General features: G+C 28.4%; 5 protein-coding genes across 5 annotated transcripts; 1 reads left to right on the top strand and 4 right to left on the bottom strand.

Annotated features, from left to right (window-relative positions):
• Window positions 1–2352: 2352 nt before the first annotated feature.
• On the bottom strand, window positions 2353–4637 carry OCT59_007180 (uncharacterized protein; the record flags this gene model as incomplete). The annotated part of the gene is made up of 5 exons (XM_025333191.2): window positions 2353–3491; window positions 3575–3914; window positions 3980–4164; window positions 4238–4310; window positions 4383–4637. 5 exons carry the CDS (start codon window positions 4635–4637, stop codon window positions 2353–2355), a joined length of 1992 nt encoding a protein of 663 aa, XP_025174693.1.
• A 456-nt stretch (window positions 4638–5093) lies between these two features.
• Window positions 5094–6466, bottom strand: OCT59_007179 (uncharacterized protein; the record flags this gene model as incomplete). The annotated part of the gene is made up of 4 exons (XM_025326733.1): window positions 5094–5533; window positions 5619–5670; window positions 5742–5783; window positions 5867–6466. 4 exons carry the CDS (start codon window positions 6464–6466, stop codon window positions 5094–5096), a joined length of 1134 nt encoding a protein of 377 aa, XP_025174692.1.
• Window positions 6467–6789: 323 nt separating this feature from the next.
• Window positions 6790–7856, top strand: OCT59_007178 (uncharacterized protein). The gene is made up of 6 exons (XM_066146931.1): window positions 6790–6953; window positions 7023–7096; window positions 7189–7323; window positions 7389–7479; window positions 7546–7629; window positions 7701–7856. The coding sequence occupies exons 1-6, from the start codon at window positions 6866–6868 to the stop codon at window positions 7850–7852; spliced, it is 624 nt and encodes a 207-aa protein (XP_065998532.1). The 5' UTR covers window positions 6790–6865; the 3' UTR covers window positions 7853–7856.
• An 804-nt stretch (window positions 7857–8660) lies between these two features.
• On the bottom strand, window positions 8661–10641 carry OCT59_007177 (uncharacterized protein; the record flags this gene model as incomplete). Its single annotated transcript, XM_025319070.2, has 7 exons — window positions 8661–9085; window positions 9182–9339; window positions 9430–9611; window positions 9691–9757; window positions 9838–10180; window positions 10265–10523; window positions 10602–10641. The coding sequence occupies 7 exons, from the start codon at window positions 10639–10641 to the stop codon at window positions 8983–8985; spliced, it is 1152 nt and encodes a 383-aa protein (XP_025174690.1). The 3' UTR covers window positions 8661–8982.
• Window positions 10642–14102: 3461 nt separating this feature from the next.
• OCT59_007176 (uncharacterized protein) lies at window positions 14103–14679 on the bottom strand (the record flags this gene model as incomplete). The annotated part of the gene is made up of 2 exons (XM_066146916.1): window positions 14103–14398; window positions 14658–14679. 2 exons carry the CDS (start codon window positions 14677–14679, stop codon window positions 14103–14105), a joined length of 318 nt encoding a protein of 105 aa, XP_065998531.1.
• Window positions 14680–17539: the final 2860 nt, after the last annotated feature.

Genomic DNA, 17539 nt, shown 5'->3' with positions numbered 1-17539 from the left:
CGGCAAACAAAATTATATTCATAGTAACCTATTCTATAGAGCAATTTTTTCATTTGCTTACGTGTCATGTGATTTTAAAGATAAAATTACGAATTATCGCCATAATTACAGTAGGTAGTTTCCCATCTCCGTGAAATTGATCATCCAATTATTTACCTAAAACGAATAAGGGGTTCAACGCTAAAAATAGCAAGGCACTTTTATTTGACAAAACAAGAAATATTAAATGAAAAAAAAGAATTCTAGAAAGATGATAGTTTACAGAATTTTTAATTCATGTTGATAATCATTTTAATTTTTACTTTTTTTGACCTTAAGTAAAACTCGTAGATCGAGTAAAATTATATATTTCCATTTTAAAAAATTTTCTTAATAATTTATTAAAGTAATTGAATTATGTAAATTATTGATCTATGACATCAATGGGTTAAAAGATTAATTTCAAAATCGATCCTTAGACCCATTACAAATTATATTAAAAGATGAGGCCTTGGTTCGTGAACTCTTATTCGCATTGTGCAAGTAAACGAGAAAATCAAAACTTGCGATCGTTAATCAATTGAGCTGTGTCCACCAATACGTGTATTATTGGCACACACCCGATTTTCGTCACATGCCTCGAAGTCTGGCGCATTATCGTCGAAACAACGTTATAACAATATAACTAAAAGTGCCAGCGGAGCTGGGTACAGATCGGGAACTCGTTCGTACATTTTCAAGTTTCTGGCCGTGGAAGAAGTGACAACATTAACATTATCAAAATTTTGTCTATCTTTGATACCTTCGGATCATACTTTCATATAACAAATAACCCTAGCACTGTTGCTTTCTTTAAATGATTAACACGGTTCTGTCATTACTCATTAGGGTATGGTGCTTCAAAATATCGAATTTCATCTCGTCGTGACTATAAATAATTTGAAATAGATTAGTGCAGTCATATTTGTAGATTTCAAAATTATTCGTTTCTCATGATCATAAAAAAGACAAATTCATTATTTTTGTCATGTGACACCGGCCGAGTGAAAAATTTGACCATACAGTAGAAAATTTTTTTTTTTATAAATCTCGGTTATGTAATTGGATTTTTTTTTCATGATATTTTAAACGAAAAGTTGCGACAAAAAATATGATAAATGAAAATCTTGAATTTTAATTTAACCAATAGAAACTCCTCTTTTATTCAATTATTTATTTAATTGCAGTATCGTTATTATCCATCTAATATTAAACATTGCGGAGATCCCGTTAATGAAAAACTTGTATTGGAAATAATATGACAAATAAACAAAATAAGCAATCTTCAACTTTAAATATCATATAACTTAATATAGTTTATTTATTTGTTGTTTATCGTTAATACAAGAACGCTAATGAAAAAAAGAATTATGGAAGACAGATTCTCAAAGATAATACATATTGTTCATTAACTGGTGAGTGGTGATCGAAAATTCTTGTCCTCCGATTACGCAACACGCATTATGGATTAATTTTTTTTTTTTAAAAAAAAAAGAATCAGAATTTAAATAATATATAACGTTTATTTACAGTATTTATTTTAACATGTTAATTAATAATTTACATTGGGTTTTATGTTTCTATTTTTAGTTTTAGAAAGACTTTCTAATTTATTTTGAGCCAGATTTTTTACGTTCTACCAGCTTTCTTAAATCTGCAGCTTTTTGATATAATTCGAATGCTGACTTATCAGCGCCTATACATCTAAGATTCGTCTTATTTATTTATTGTAAGACGGAAATTCCGTCAGGTGGTGGTACAACGCTAAAAATATCGTTATTTCATAACACTTATTTTACAAAACAAGCAATATTAATACCTTTTTTTTTAAAAAAAATTATACACTTTATTTATATTTATTATTAAAATAATACACAAGAACGTCAATGAAAAAATAATTGTGGAAGGAAAATATTCCTTGATGATAATTTATTGTGTGTGACTTGTTGAGTTCCGTTCAAATTCAGATAATCACAATTTGAAATATCGTAATCACTATCATCACAAGATAAATAAAGAAATTATTATATTATCATTTTGTAGAAATTTAGTATTTTAAGTTAAATGTCACGCAAGTTACGTCTGTCAGATTAACTTTTAGTCCGGAGCAAAAGCAGAGGACTATCTCCGGAGACACCACAGATAACTAAATTTCCTGCTAAGCGTCCTTCCACAAAAATTACCACTATTTCTTTTTTGGATAATACCTCGCATGTTATTTCTCTGAATGCAGTCACGTGCATATTGTGGCTCAGCAGTTTGCAACGGACAGTCGGGACACTAATTAAAAAGTTATAATACACTATTTATTTAAAACATTAATTACTTTTTATTTTAATTAATTTTACATGAATCACTTTTTATGTTCTTAATTTTTGAAATTCTTTCTAATTTATTTTGAGCCTTTTTGTTTCCATTTTCAACAGATTTTCTATACCAATGAATTGCTCTACCGATATCTTCTGTAATTCCTTCCCCAATTTTATACATTCTTGCAAGATTATATTGAGCCACATTATTCTCTAAATTTGCAGCTTTTTGATATAATTCGAATGCTTTTTGCTTACTAATACTAATTCCAATTCCATTATCATAACAATATCCTAACATTAATATTCCGCCTGAATATCCTCCTTCCGCTGATTGCCCAAACAGTTCAAAAGCTTTTATATAATCTTTATCAACACCACTCCCATTTAGATATGAAAGGCCAAGATTATATTTAGCCATAATATTTCCATTATCTGCAGCTTTTGTGTACCAATTTACGGCCATTTTTGAACTTTTTTTAACGCCTATTCCGTTAAAATAACAAGAACCAATACTCATTTGTCCTGCAGCAAAATTTTTATTGGCTGATTTTTCAATAAATTTAAAAGCTAATTTTTCATTTTTGTTTGTTCCATATCCATGTAAATAACATAAACCAATACAATATGATGCTAATATATAATCTTTCACTAAATCGTTGGTAAAACAATTAAATGCTTTTTCATAATTTACGCTTGTTCCAACTCCTAGAGAATTAAAATATCCAAGTAAAAAAATGGAATTCGGATTATTTTGATTATCTAACAAAAAATTATATGCTTCTCCTGAATTTATATAATATCCATCAAAATAATTAAGAATATATAGTTTTCTCAATTTTGGTTCTTTTCCTTCATTTATTATTTTAGCGATAAATTCCATTATTTTATTGATATCTTCGGAAAAACTGGTTGGCATCGTAGTCTCTATTTCTCTTGTATCCAAATTATTAAAATTTTCAATAAAATTAGATAATTCTCCAGGTAATGAATTAATCTTGGTCAGAGAACCACTCGAATTAAAGACTGAGATTGATTCATGATCATCTATTTGATATTGTTCAGTTATTTCAGTCATTACACCTGTTTTTGTAATTATCGCATTTAATCTGTCTACTACTTGATTTATAGTTGGACGATTATCTGGATTTTCATGCCAACACTCTAAAGATATAGAAATTTTAATTAGAAACCGTATTCCTAATTTTAACGTATTACTAATTTTTTGTACAGTATAATTTACCTACCAGTATAAATTTTTATATAATCGATGGGTGTACCAGGAATGGGTTTTTCTCTACGTCCTTGTAAAATTTCTATAGCTAAATCAAGATCATAATGTTCATCTTGGACATAAAAAGGTTGTTGACCGCTAGATATCTCCCAAAGCAATACACCGATACTATAAACATCACTCTTTTTATTTAGCGAGTTATTATTTTTTTGTTTACCAAATCTTATTGGGTCAACGTAAGGAATCATGCCAAATATTTTTGATTGATTTTTAGATGTTTCCCCAATTCTTCTAGACAGTCCAAAATCTGCTAATTTGATGGTTTTTTGATGAATCAACACATTGCCAGAATGCTGTTAAGATAAATATTATAAGAATAATAATTATAATAAAATTAATTTTAATTAAAATAAATTACCAAATCACGATGCACAATTTCTTCATTATGCAAACATGATACTGCGGAAGCCAATTGGTACGCCAATTTGCATTTGTCATCCCAAGTAAGAGTGTTGAAGTTTTTCTTCAAATAGTTTTGAAGGGAACCATCATTAGCATATTCCATCACAAACATGTAATTTTTTAATTGAGCTGCATTACTTTCTAGTGAATAAAAGTTTATTAATATTTTGTGTAAAGTTAAACGATATTATTGTTAGATATTTTAGTATCTTACCTGATTCAAGTTTCGTAAGTCCATAAAATTTAATCACATTATCATGAAATTGTATATCTCGTTGTAGTTTTAGCTACAATTATTTATATTATATTCATATAAATAATAAATTTATTATAATATAAAAATATTTATTATAATTTACCTCGCGAACTATTTCTTTTATAGTGACGTTATCAAAATTATAAAAAGATTTCAACGCTAAGAATTTATCCGAATTTTTCCATTTCACACGATAAACCTTTCCGAATCCTCCAGAACCAATTTCTTGAATATTGTTAAAATATTCATATTCATAATGCTTAAAGTATCCTTTATCAATAGCTTCTTCAATCCATTTAGCGAATTCATTTTGATTTTTAGTAATTTCCGTATCGTTTATTTCGATATCACTAGACATAGCGGAATAAGATTTTATTTTATTACGTAAAATAATAATTCTTAAATAAAAATTTTTTTTTTTGTGGAGTTTATTATTGATAATTAATAGAGTTATGCTACAAACAAAACAAATAACAAATAATCATGTGGTTTGTCAAGGTTTGTCCATAAGTACATATTAAAAAAAAATCCTATTTTTAGTACTTTAGTTTTGTTTATCTGAAGTGTACAAATATTGTTTTACGCCATTTAATAAAAAAGCAAATTCATTGGACGATCTTATTCTACTCTATATAATCACATTTTTATATTGTGATTGTATAAAGAAGCGATTATATGGAGGTTATGGGAACTTTGATTCAGACGGCTTGTTTTTTAGGTCAATATTAAATAAGCTATAATCAATTAATTTATTATATGTATAGAAAATTATTTAGATGGAAATATAAAGAAAATAAAATAAAGAATTCATAATTTAATTAAAATCATCAACCGCAATTTTAGAAGATTCTCGTTGGCTGTTTCTTTTTCTTTTTTTATAAAATCTATAACTAAAGAAACTTACTAATATACTAAAAATAACCGCTCCAATACTAGCGCCAATAATTATATTACGATTACCGTCTCCGATTGATTTATTTGGTTTGAAATCTGTTACCCATTTATAAGTTGATTTATCGGTTAAATCAAGTAAATATATTCCTGAATCAGGTTGATTATCATCATTTAATATACCAAAGGCAACAATCATGAAATTATCATAAAAACAAGCAGTATGATAGGACTTCGGTTTCGGTTTATCCTTAACTTCTGGTAACGACCATTCATATTTTGTTGTATCTAACACTGCTAAATCATTCGTGAATACATCGTCTTTTACACCGCCATATAAAATTATTCTTCCATCTGCTGGTACTATTAAATTGAATATTATATTTATAAAAAGGTTTAATTTATTACTTTACGTAAAATATTGATTATAATGTTGATTGAAATTTACCTAGAATTGCCGAGAAACCTGGTCTATGCACTACACTATCACCTTTAGTTGACTAAACAAATAAAAATATAGTTTTAATTAAACAATATAAATAAAACGAATTGTAATTGTAATCATATATACCTTTAAATCCCATTCATTGGAATTTATATTATATCGTGTTATCTTTTTTTTAAAAAAAACAATCAAATAAATAAATGCAATGCATATTACTTCAAAAACACGCACAACTTGATTATTACACATACATTTCTCAGAAATCTGTTTCTAGTGTCAGTACTATTACTAAATCCACCAATATACAAGATATATCCATCTTGCAATAAAATAGCGGAAAAACAACAGATTTGCAGAGGAGCAGATGTAATTTGTTGCCAACTTAATTGATTATTATTGGTATCAAGTATCCACATGTCATTAAGAGGCTTGTATGTATCATTTCTGCCACCAAAATAATAAATTCTTCCTGTAGAATCATTAGCAACTACACCATTTTGTATTCTATGTACTGGTGAAGTAGTTCCGGCTATAGGAGGGTTTATCCATTTATCTGAATTAATACTATATTGATAAACAAGACTTGTTTTATCACTAACCATAAGACAACCAAATAGATATATCATGTTGTTTGTTGTAACTGTATTACACCATGCATTTGGTGTTAATCCATTATCGTTTAATTGTTTGTATTGAAGTGTGTCCAGATTCTTCGTTGAAAAAGGGTTAGAGAGGTCAAGATAAAAGAAATCTGATAGCGATTTACCTTTATAATTAAAACCGCCTGTGATGTACCATTTTGAACCAATTAATATTGATGCATGTCGAAATCTTGACGGTGGATTATACATAGTATATGTTAAGGATGCTTTATATAATAAAATAAATATTAGAAGATAATTATGAAATTTAATCATTTTTGGTTATCTAATATTTTAAAATATTGTAATGAGAAAATATCTTACACCCTTACACCTTATCGTTAATTTATAATGTATCACTGTGTATCATCGGAATCATCCGTGAGATTTATAAAATATGGCACGCCGACTTGGACACAAAAAAACTTAAATAAGGAAATAAGGAGAACTATTAACCGTTAATTTTTTCGTAGTTACTGATCAACATTTTGTATACAATATAAAATGAAGCTCGCAACTTTACATATCGTCCATTCCTGCTTTTTGTAAATGGTTTAATTTTGAACATTTCTTAAGTTCATTAAAGCGTTTATTATTTCCTTATCCAATATGTCAAAAAATATTCTTCTTTTTCGGCTATTTGTATTCCTAAACTGCGTTTTCCAAATTTTTGGTCAGATTTCTTATGATTTACCTGGTAAATTGAGAAAGCTACAATTTTGTTTTATCTCATATAGACTAAACAAATCCTTTATTCTCTTATTAGCGGGATGGTTTCGCGACGGAGATACACAATATTATGACATAGGAGTCGATTATGCGACATTTTATGAGAAAGCTGTAAGAAAATTTTTAAATTTTTGTTATCAAAAAATATAAAAAAAAACCTGTTTTAAAGTCTTCATGCTAACAAGAGCTCTTATTTCTAATAGCCCAGTGGTTTTTTAAAATCACATCCAAATATTAGTAGTTTAAATTCAGATTTGCATAGTACTCTGGCGCAAGGGTTTATTCCTAAAGATTATTTAGGAAAACAAGTTCGATTGACATGTTTCATGAAATATAGTGTAAGAATTAATTAATGGCTTTTTCAAAAAAAAAAAGAACGCTAATGCTGTCTTTTTATTTTCAGAATGTCTTATCATCGATAGGTTTGTTGTTACAAGTTCATAGCGTAAATGGCGGTTTTGATAATACGTTGAATAAAAACTCCATAGTCAATGGTAGTTGATCGATAATTATTTTCTAATTATTTGTTGTATAAGATTTATCAGGACTTTTATTTACAGGCTCTGGTGATTGGACAAAATTTGAAAATGTTGTAAATGTACCTGAAGACACTTCCTTAATTAGTTTTGGTGCTATACTAAATGGTAAATATTTCCTTATCTTGGCTTCTTTGACACAAAATAGTTATAAAATTATCGATATTTCATCTTTTTAGATGAAGGAGTTGTTTGGCTCGACAAATGCAATTTTGAAATAGTAGAACCACCGGATGAGTCAGTGTCTTTTCCCTTTCCCAAATTTGAACCTAATGTTAATAATAATGATTTTCATAATTTTCTTACTTATCCAATAAATCTTGATTTCTAATGACAATTACATTCTTATTATTCTTATTCTACATTATCATTTATTACTAAATTATCGTGCATTTAAAATAAATATTGAAAATAATATCCTAAGTATTTAATAGGGATGAATAAAATTATTATTCTTATTTTTGAATTTTTTTAAAAAAAAATTTTTTATTTGTGTATAAAATTGATACTACACTAGTTCGCTGATTCATTATTCAATATTTCAAGTCTGATTTTATCTAAAATAGAAATATAGGTATCCAGAATTCAAATGGTTCTTCCAATTATGAGCATTATTTCCAAGTCACATGTGCTTTCAATAATTATTGTGCTTGTAGAGAATTAAATAGAAACAGAACCCAATCATGACGCTCGCCTGACTCATTTTAAATCGGGTCGGGATTAATAGTTTTAGTGGGTTATGGTCATAATTGTCGTAACTCATGCATAAAAACATACAAATTATAAAAATGTCGGTAATATGCTATCCTACAAGAATGCAAGAATTCATTATTTTATTTGTCGTTTATGATACAGTATACCAGTTATATGACAACCAAATCCACCACCCCAAACACTCTAACCTAAGTCTTTTTATCTAAGTCTCGATTGCGGGAAGGAAAAGGGAGTGCCTGTATCACTAGATTTTCGGAAATGTATTGATCATATGATAGAAATAGTTGTCTTAGACTAAACTTCATCTAACACCTTACTATCTGAAGAATACTTAAAAAGTTATTTAATATCCGCGGAGATTACCCTGTTCCATCAGATACACCTTTATGATTACATTAGGATCATACTTTATGCCGGAGCATATAATGGTAAATCAATTAATCTATTAAAAGCAGTTCAATCCAATACTCAAGATATCGTGTCAAACACTCAATGGCAGCAATTATAAAAGATTTATTATATAAAATTATAAACTTGCTTTATACTGTAATACATATTAATTATACCGATTCTTAACAATTAAAGGCGGTCGAAATCCTCAAAAGATTTATTATTATATGCAGTGTTAGAAGGCAGTAAAATTTAAATAATTTATAGAAAATAGAATCTTCTAATTTCTCAGTAATATAAAGTTGACTTTTTTAGTCTCTACTCTTAACATTTCCTTCAAAATAATGACATATATCATTATTTTCCAGAATAACCTAATTCTTTCAAACTATCAGTTAAAGCTGAGATAACAGTATCCAAATGTTTACGTTCTGGTTCAGTCGCGCTGATTCCCATATGCCTAAAAAAATTCAAAAAAAAAATAATTAAATAAATTTTATTAAGTTGTTAAAAAAAATAAAAGTATATTACAGTATTACAGTATTACAGTACATACCCAACCCTAAAATATTTTGTAGCGATAGCTCTATGTAAACCACCAGCAATAACAACATTATGTGAAGCGACTTTTTGAAGTAAATCAGCGGGTTGAATACCCTCAGGATAATAAATAGCCGTCATTCCATTAGCAGCAGCTTCTCTATTTTTAGGAAGCTAATTAAGTTAAAAGAAATTTTTAATACTATTATAATCATTATAATCGACGAAAACATGCAATAAATAAAAAAAGTTTTATATATTTACAAAATTTAATCCCAAAGAATCCAAAGCATCTTTAATCCTATTACTAGCTTTTTTATGTTGTTCAAATCTTGTTTCAAGTGGAATTGAAGTTATTTGTTTTAAACTTGTATTTAATGCATAAATTAATTGTACTGGAGGAGTAGCGAAATACATTCCCTTACGAGATTCATAAGCATTCATAACTAATGTTAAAATATAAAAGAGTTAATTAAATTGAATAACGAAATGTAAAGATATGAAAAAAAAAGTAAAATTTTATACTTGGAAGCCAATGAGCCCAGGACGCATAATAACTTGGAATTGGTGTTTTACGATTTTTGAAGACTTCCTATTAAATAAAAATAATGTAAATTAAAAATTTAAATCATTTAAAAGAGAGAAAACAAAAACTATTAAACACCAACTTACAATAGCACGTTCACTTGCAACTAAAATTGACAGACCAGGAGGAACACCAAGAGCTTTTTGACTTGCGGTTAAAACGACATCAATACCCCATTCATCAAAACGAAGTTCTTCACAACCAACAGAACAAACTCCATCAACAATAATTAAAGTATTTGGAGATTGTTTTTTAACTACTTCTGATATTCCTTTAACATCCGCTAATACTCCCGTTGAAGTATCAACATGAGTAATAGTAATAATTTTATACGATTTATCTGATATAGCATCAGATACTTCTTGAATAGTTGTACGTTCTCCAATTTCTGATTTAACCTGAGTCACTTTTGCTCCATACACCTTAAGACTTTTAAATTTTTTATCAAATTTGATTAAGAAAAATTTTAGTCAGGAAAAATTAAAGAGAATTTTTTTTTTTAAATACACATACCACTCAGAGAAAGAATCACCAAAATATCCAGTATTTAATACTAAAGCATCTTCACCAGGTTCAACCAAATTTGATGATACCATATCCCACCCTAAAGTACCAGATCCAGATACAACGAATGGTTGACCTTTTTCTGTTAAGAATACTTTACGCAAAAGTTGAATACTTTCACCAAATACTGGAATAAAAGCTGGTGATACATGAGAAGTTGCTAGCGTTGACATCGACGTCAAAACATCTTCATGAAACTCTACGGGGCCTGATATAATTAAATTCAAGAAAATGTTAATATTTTAAGATTTTTTATATCATTAAAAAGATGATAAAAAAATTTTACCAGGTATCATGCATAGTTTATGATCTTTTTGAGAGGACATTATAGAAAAAGGTCTAATCGTTTGAATAAAATATTTATTATTTTTATTTACATAAGAAAAATGACGAAAATTTATCAATTTAGGAAGTTGTCGTTGAAGTGCAATTATCATTTAACATTAAAAAAAGAAAAAAAAAAGATTGTTTTTTTTATTTATAATTCTTGTAGGACAAGTTGGATTTATTTGTTCATGATTCTCTATCAATCCAGATGAGATATATAAGTGTGACGATCAAGTGGTACAAATGCATTTTATTAGTGAAAATTAAGTATAGTGAAACGTCTATTTAAAGGAAATGGAGAGTGTTCTGAAAGCTAATAGAGCTAGAGCAATAAATAAGTTTAGATTATCGGTATATCTTGTGAATTGAAACGGTTAGTTCGATAATCGAGGTACTTAGTTTATATCGGAATCGGAATTATTTCGCGTCGCACAAAAAGACTTGCTTCTAGATTATACTTTTTTTTTATTTTGATGTTTAAAAAACATTAAAACAATTATTTTTTTAATACATTGGATACTTTATTTATTTTTTACACTATTTAAAAGTTCAAATTTTCATTCAAAACACAAATTTAGGAATATAGACTCGCACGATCTGAGAAAACACTAATTCTGGCCAGCACTATGATCAAAGATGCTCAGGCTTAAACAAAAAATTTTATAAATATTCTACTTTTATTCGTGTGCTTTTGTAAATAAATATACGATGTATTTAGTAATATAATAAATTCCTAGTATGAAAAATAAGTAGTTTTATCACTCTTACTATAAACTCCTCTCGTGAAATCCAACATAAATTCAAAATTATCAATATCTGTTGCTACAATATCTTACTTAATTAAGCTCTTCAAACGAGCGAGATCCAAGCCATTATTTAAAAGCTTGCTAGTTTTCGTCCATTGATTAATTTTGTCTGGAATTATATTTACCGCATAGCATTTATTATGGATGATTTTCATAGATCATGGAGGGAATAAGAACGACGTGAATAAGTTCAAAGTCGAAACCACACTACAGAAAGCAAAGAAGGCTTAGCCATAAGTTAATGAAAGCAATTTATAGCTGTTTCAAGTATATAATTACCTCTATTAAATCAATTTCATCCTTTATAGAACATGCATAAATTAATGTATCTTATCGAGATGCAAATTGATTAGAAAAATCTTAGTTCGATAATATTCTTATAACTTCACTTGGCTTTAGTTCATAAACAATATCAAACAAATAAATTTTGTCATATTCTTTAAAAAGAAAAAATCTTAATATAAATTAGAAAAAGGCAATTGATTTATACACAGGCAGAAATTTTATTAATCGCATTATTAAAATCTTGCAACTTTATCAATAATATATTAATGACAAAGTAGCACAAATCCGTGCTGTTAATTTTCATATAATGCGATTTATTGTATAGAGATAATGATACTAAGTATACACATAGTAAATTATAATAATTAGATCCCATTCATATAATAAATTTAATGACGTGATTATGCAAAAATATTTTTTTCTTGTAAAATTATTTCTGTTAACAACTTTAATAATAGTTTCCAAATTATTAAATATATATTCTGTTATAATATAACATTGTATTTAAATGCTTAACTACTATACATCTTATACCGTATTCTCCGGATTATAAGCATCGCCCAATTTTAAGCATCACCCCGACCTTAAGGAAAAAAACTTGAAAAATAAATATAAGTTCCACCTTGAATTTGAAAATTTTTTTATTACATTTATAATTTTATTTTTAAAAAAACAATATCTTCATCTTCAAATTCATCTAATTCATCAGCTGAATCGCTATTTTTATCTACAATTTCCCCACAATTTCCCTTTCATTTTCATCAATTTCCTCGCCATTCTCATCCTGTCCAAATAAATCATCTTCTGACCCATCCATTGCGTTACTAATACCGCACTTTTTAAATGACTTTACAATCATTTCTTTTGGAATTTCTGCCAAAGTCTCAAGTATCCATTTTACAAATAACATCATAGCCAGGCTTTCTTAAATTTCCACCTTTATTGTAAGTAAATTGACCCAAACTCATCCAAATATTCCATTTTTCGCGAAGTTTGTCCTTGAACGGCTTATTAAGGCAAACATGGAATGATCGCCAAATCAGTATTATTAACTGGTTAACAAATTTGATTTTAAGTTAAAGCTAAAAATTAACTACACAATAATACTAAATTAGATACTTAGAACGTAATAATAAATTAAAACATTCCCAATAAACCAGGTTAAACGGAATAAAATCAAAAACTTACTCTATTAATAGGGCAAATAAAAGAACACAAATTTAAAACGAAAGAAAAATGAAAAATAGTAATAAAAACTATACTTAATAACCTGAATAACATGTATTATAAAATCCAAAGGTTTCTTATTAAAATATATACTAGCTTTTACACGCAAAGATATACTTCTATTATTTACTGAATACCTATAACCAGCTCCTCCTACTTTAAATTTCATCTTCTTATTTATCATTAACCTTTTTTCTTTTCTTATCTGTAATTCACATCTTTCATTCCAAATTAATTTCGTTTCGTCATAACAAAAATTCAAAAAGGAGGTGGATACTTTAATTTTATCCTTTACATTCATCTTGACCACTTCCATTAAGAATTCAGATAATTTCAAAGGAAAACTCCCTTAATAATATCGATAAACGTCAAACTATGATTATCAACTAACAATCTTCCAAAAGTTTCGTTGTTGAATAATTTTTTAATCCTGTTTCGTCAACGGAATATTTTTCTAATTTTACGATTTCGTTTAAAAGAAACTGGATCGAATTTTAATAATTTTTTTATCATTATATTGATCGTCCGCATGCGCTTTGACTGCCAAATCAGTATTATCATTGAGTGCAGTATTTTAATAGATCTACCCCAGTATCGCCTTTCACCCCCACGTGACTTTGGCCGGCATTATGAGATTTGGCTGGAATTAAGAAATTAACTATGTGTCGAATAACGTGTGACGAATAGGATTTTAGACACCGAAAAAAATCTAAGTCCCCAGAATACTTATAAAAAATGAGAAAGTGGAGGGATGTGACACGGGTGACAAATTATTTAGGGTCACGTAGGGGTGAAAAAATTTTCTGGCGATACTGGGGAAGATATTTTAATAGCATCCGTCTTATGGCCCTCAAAACTATCCATAACAAGAAGTGATTTTCTTTTATTGGTTTCATTTCTTCCTTTACCAAACTTTATTAAACCACGTTTTCATTCCAGATATCCTTTTGGATGCATCAATACAATAAATTTCAGAAGGTAAATTCTTTGGCATTTGTTTATCTTTAAAAATAACGTTAGGTGGTAATTTGGTAAATTTCCAACCATATCAAAATAAATCGGTGTTTCCGATTTGATCGAGTTCATATTCAAATTGTTTCCGTTTTTTAATAATAAACCGTTGAAATTCCAGAAGTTTGTCATTAAGATGAGCAGGAAGTTTTGGCCAATTTTTGTTTTACGTCGCATAAATAACCCACTCCTTTTAAGAAACCATAAAACCAATGTTTAATTTTCACCATTTGGATATGGGCAAACTGTTTTATTAAAATTTCTTTCATGTGAAATTTAACCATGTTAAGAGTTACTGCAATACCATCCATTCGAAATTCTAATACCCATGTCTTTAAACTTTCTTCAGCTTCAGGAAATCGTGCTTTTCTTTCTGCACCAATATGCCGATTTTTTCCTTTTGCTGATTTGAGTTTTTCTTCCTGTTCTAACGAGAAATTATCGAATGATCAATAGTAAAATTAACGTGCAGCTCTTTGACCATGAAGATTTGCATGTTGCAAGTTTTTCACTGGAGAATAGATGAATGTTGAATTTTTGGCATCGCGTGTTGTGAAGAAAAATAGTGTTCACGACTTCGCGTAATGTTAAAAAAATAGGTTTAGTAAGATTTTCCCCTTAAAAAAGTGGTGCTTATAATCCGGAGAATACAGTATTCTTTAATAATTTATCTACATCCTACCTACTATGTATGATTACTTTAATCATATTTACTGCAATTGTTTTTGTGAAAGTTTCTGAATATCTGTAATATTATTAATTTAAAACTAATGATCCTTTAAGCCTTAATACTATATTTCTTTTGCACATGCTAAAGCATCATATACTATGATATTTATACCATTTATATAGATGATATTTTTTAAAATTTTAATATTATCTTCTTATTTAACCAATTCTTCTATTAATTTGAACCTTATATTATGCTTTTTTTAGTATTAAATGTTTTCCTATCCAAGACATTGTTCCAATTTATTAATGCTATATATAAACCATATATTCTTTTATAATAAAATGTTGTTCTGGACGTCAATAATATCTTGTCCAAGTCCTGGACTGTTCCATCCCGTCCCATCCAAGGATATGTTCCAGTTCCACAGCATCATTCAGTCATATGATTTCATTAAATGAGGCCTGTAAGTCGTATGAATTTTTACGACAAAAAAGATATGATTGTGCAAGAGATTTTTACACATCTTATGGTTTAGACTTTAGAGTAATATGTACATTTGATTTTAGACTCTGATATAATAATAAAAATAATGATGGTCAAAAAGGACTAATTTATAATATTGCTCTCCTTTTAAATATTCTCTTTTTTTTAAAAAAAACGCTAAACTTTAATATTTTTTTTTATCTGGTAAATGTATTTGCCATATACTGTAACTTGATACAACTGCATAATACATAATGGCCTCATAATCTGATAGGTCAGCCAATATCTGATGCAATAGTATGGCATTGTCCCTATAAAAAAATCTGGAATAAATGATCATTTTTCTAGTTTTTATTCGGACACTTTTGAAATGAAAATAATTTTAATATTAAATTTTTTCTTTCTCTTTTTGTAAATAATAAAGGCAATTAATATTAGATTGAAGACTAGACAACTCTTCTCTAGAATTCTTTCGGTAGCTTGTAATATTTTTAAATGTATTTTTAAAAATTTTAAATTTAATAGTATGAGTATACCAATGTTAAGAATACTAATACAACATTAAAGGACACGCAGAAGGGAAGAATGGGGTAAAGAGAAATAAATCGTGAAACAGTGTATTTATATGTAAATGGTTTGTTACAGAAAGCTGTGTCATAAGGAAAAAAAAACTTGGAAAAAGTCACGGCAAAGTCACATTTAAATCAGCATCTATAGAGATGGTAAAACTTTTTCACATCCCTTATTATGTTTGCTCAAATTTAATTTGTCCAAATTTTCCTTTTTGAATTTGTGATATATACAGTCCACATTAATAATAAGCCATTCTAAGCCCATCTTTGCTTTCTCTAAATCAAGGAAATTAGTAAATGTTAGGATATAGATCGTACGATATTATAACAAATGTATGATTTTTTGCTATATTGTTTTATTCTGAATAATTTTATACATACTATATAAATTGAATTTCGCGATTTTTTGTTTACAAATCATTCAAAAATGTGAAATAAAGTGAAAATGACGTGTGTACAATATAAACTGTTTTTTTTTTAGCTTATTCCTTTTTTTATTGCATATATAGGCATAAATTTCGTAATTTTGATGTTTGTGATCCGATCCTATTTTTAAAGAGTCATCCGGATTCATTCCAGATCCTGTCAGCCATCCGGATGATAATTATTGATAATCCAGATCAACAGATTCATCCTTTATTTAGGGTCCATTCCCATAAGGATTCATTCTTAGTTTCGGATATCCAGATTTATCCATCATGAGAAAATTTTCAAACTGAAAATTGAGAATGAACTAAAAAAATATATATAATCCGGATCAAATTCTAGGATTGTCATCCGGATTCACTAACGGATTCATCTGCCTAAAAATGTAGGATGCGTCAATCCGGATTGGCCGGATTACGGATCAATTACGTGCAAACATTAAATTTCACTCCGATTTTTGTCCGGAGCGAATGCGAAGGACTATATATGTCTACGCACTATGAAAAATGATCGATCACGTGTCCCGGAATTCCAAGGCGTTATGCTGCTAATCAGTAGAAAATTGCGATCACGTGAGTTTCTCTGTCCAGGAATTCCAAGGCGTTATGCTGCTAATTAGTAGAAATCGCTACCATTCTTATGTTAACATCTTTATCTATTACTAGGAAACGGGAACCGTTGTAAGTCCGGAGTGAGGTATAATAAATAAAGATGTAGCGATATTCTACTAATTAGCAGCATAACGCCTTGGAATTCCGGTAATTTTCTGCTGATTAGCAGCATAACGCCTTGGAATTCCAGAGAAACTCACGTGATTGAAAATTTACACGTTATTTCCATCATCATAGTGCGTAGACATATATAGTCCTTCGCTTCGCTCCGGACAATGATACTTCGCTCCGGACTTACAACGGTTCCCGTTTCCTAGTTATTATAGCCGTGCTGTTCATTGGAAATTAATATATTATAAATGTAGTGCAATGTCATTTAATCGATATTTAAATTTTGCTTTTTATCTAAGTCATTTATTATCATTTTCTTTTGGATAATGGTTGTAAAAACTTTTAAATATAAAAATGTTTTGTCCGGAGTTAGCTTAATCAAGATCAATATTCAAAAGCTTTTGAAGAAAGTTCTACGGTACGGTAAGCGTAGTACCGAAAGAATTCTGATTTAAACATCTACGCATTAATTGTGGCACCAACATAAATATAGTAGATTGATCTGATTGGTGACCTCATTTGTGATTTCGAAGTACAACTGTGGTACCCAACTCTGGAATTTCTAATTAAAATGAAGTCCGTAGTCATTTATTTATTTTTATTTTTATTTTTATTTTTATTTTATTTTATTATTTTTTATTCGAACAAAAATAATAATTTTATTAATATATTAAACCACGATATATAATAAT

Source organism: Rhizophagus irregularis, chromosome 15, assembly GCF_026210795.1.
Source record: "Rhizophagus irregularis chromosome 15, complete sequence".
Classification (NCBI taxonomy): Eukaryota; Fungi; Glomeromycota; class Glomeromycetes; order Glomerales; family Glomeraceae; genus Rhizophagus; species Rhizophagus irregularis.
This window is presented reverse-complemented; position numbering and strand designations above follow the sequence as displayed.

What these genes read in the sequence shown, in the direction of transcription:
- OCT59_007178 (XM_066146931.1), top strand. Translation starts at nt 6,866, where the DNA reads ATGTCAAAAAATATTCTTCTTTTTCGGCTATTTGTATTCCTAAACTGC. An exon ending in CGACATTTTATGAGAAAGCT is followed by an intron (nt 7,097 to 7,188) that starts GTAAGAAAATTT and finishes TATTTCTAATAG; the next exon opens with CCCAGTGGTTTTTTAAAATC. An exon ending in TAAAAACTCCATAGTCAATG is followed by an intron (nt 7,480 to 7,545) that starts GTAGTTGATCGA and finishes TTTTATTTACAG; the next exon opens with GCTCTGGTGATTGGACAAAA.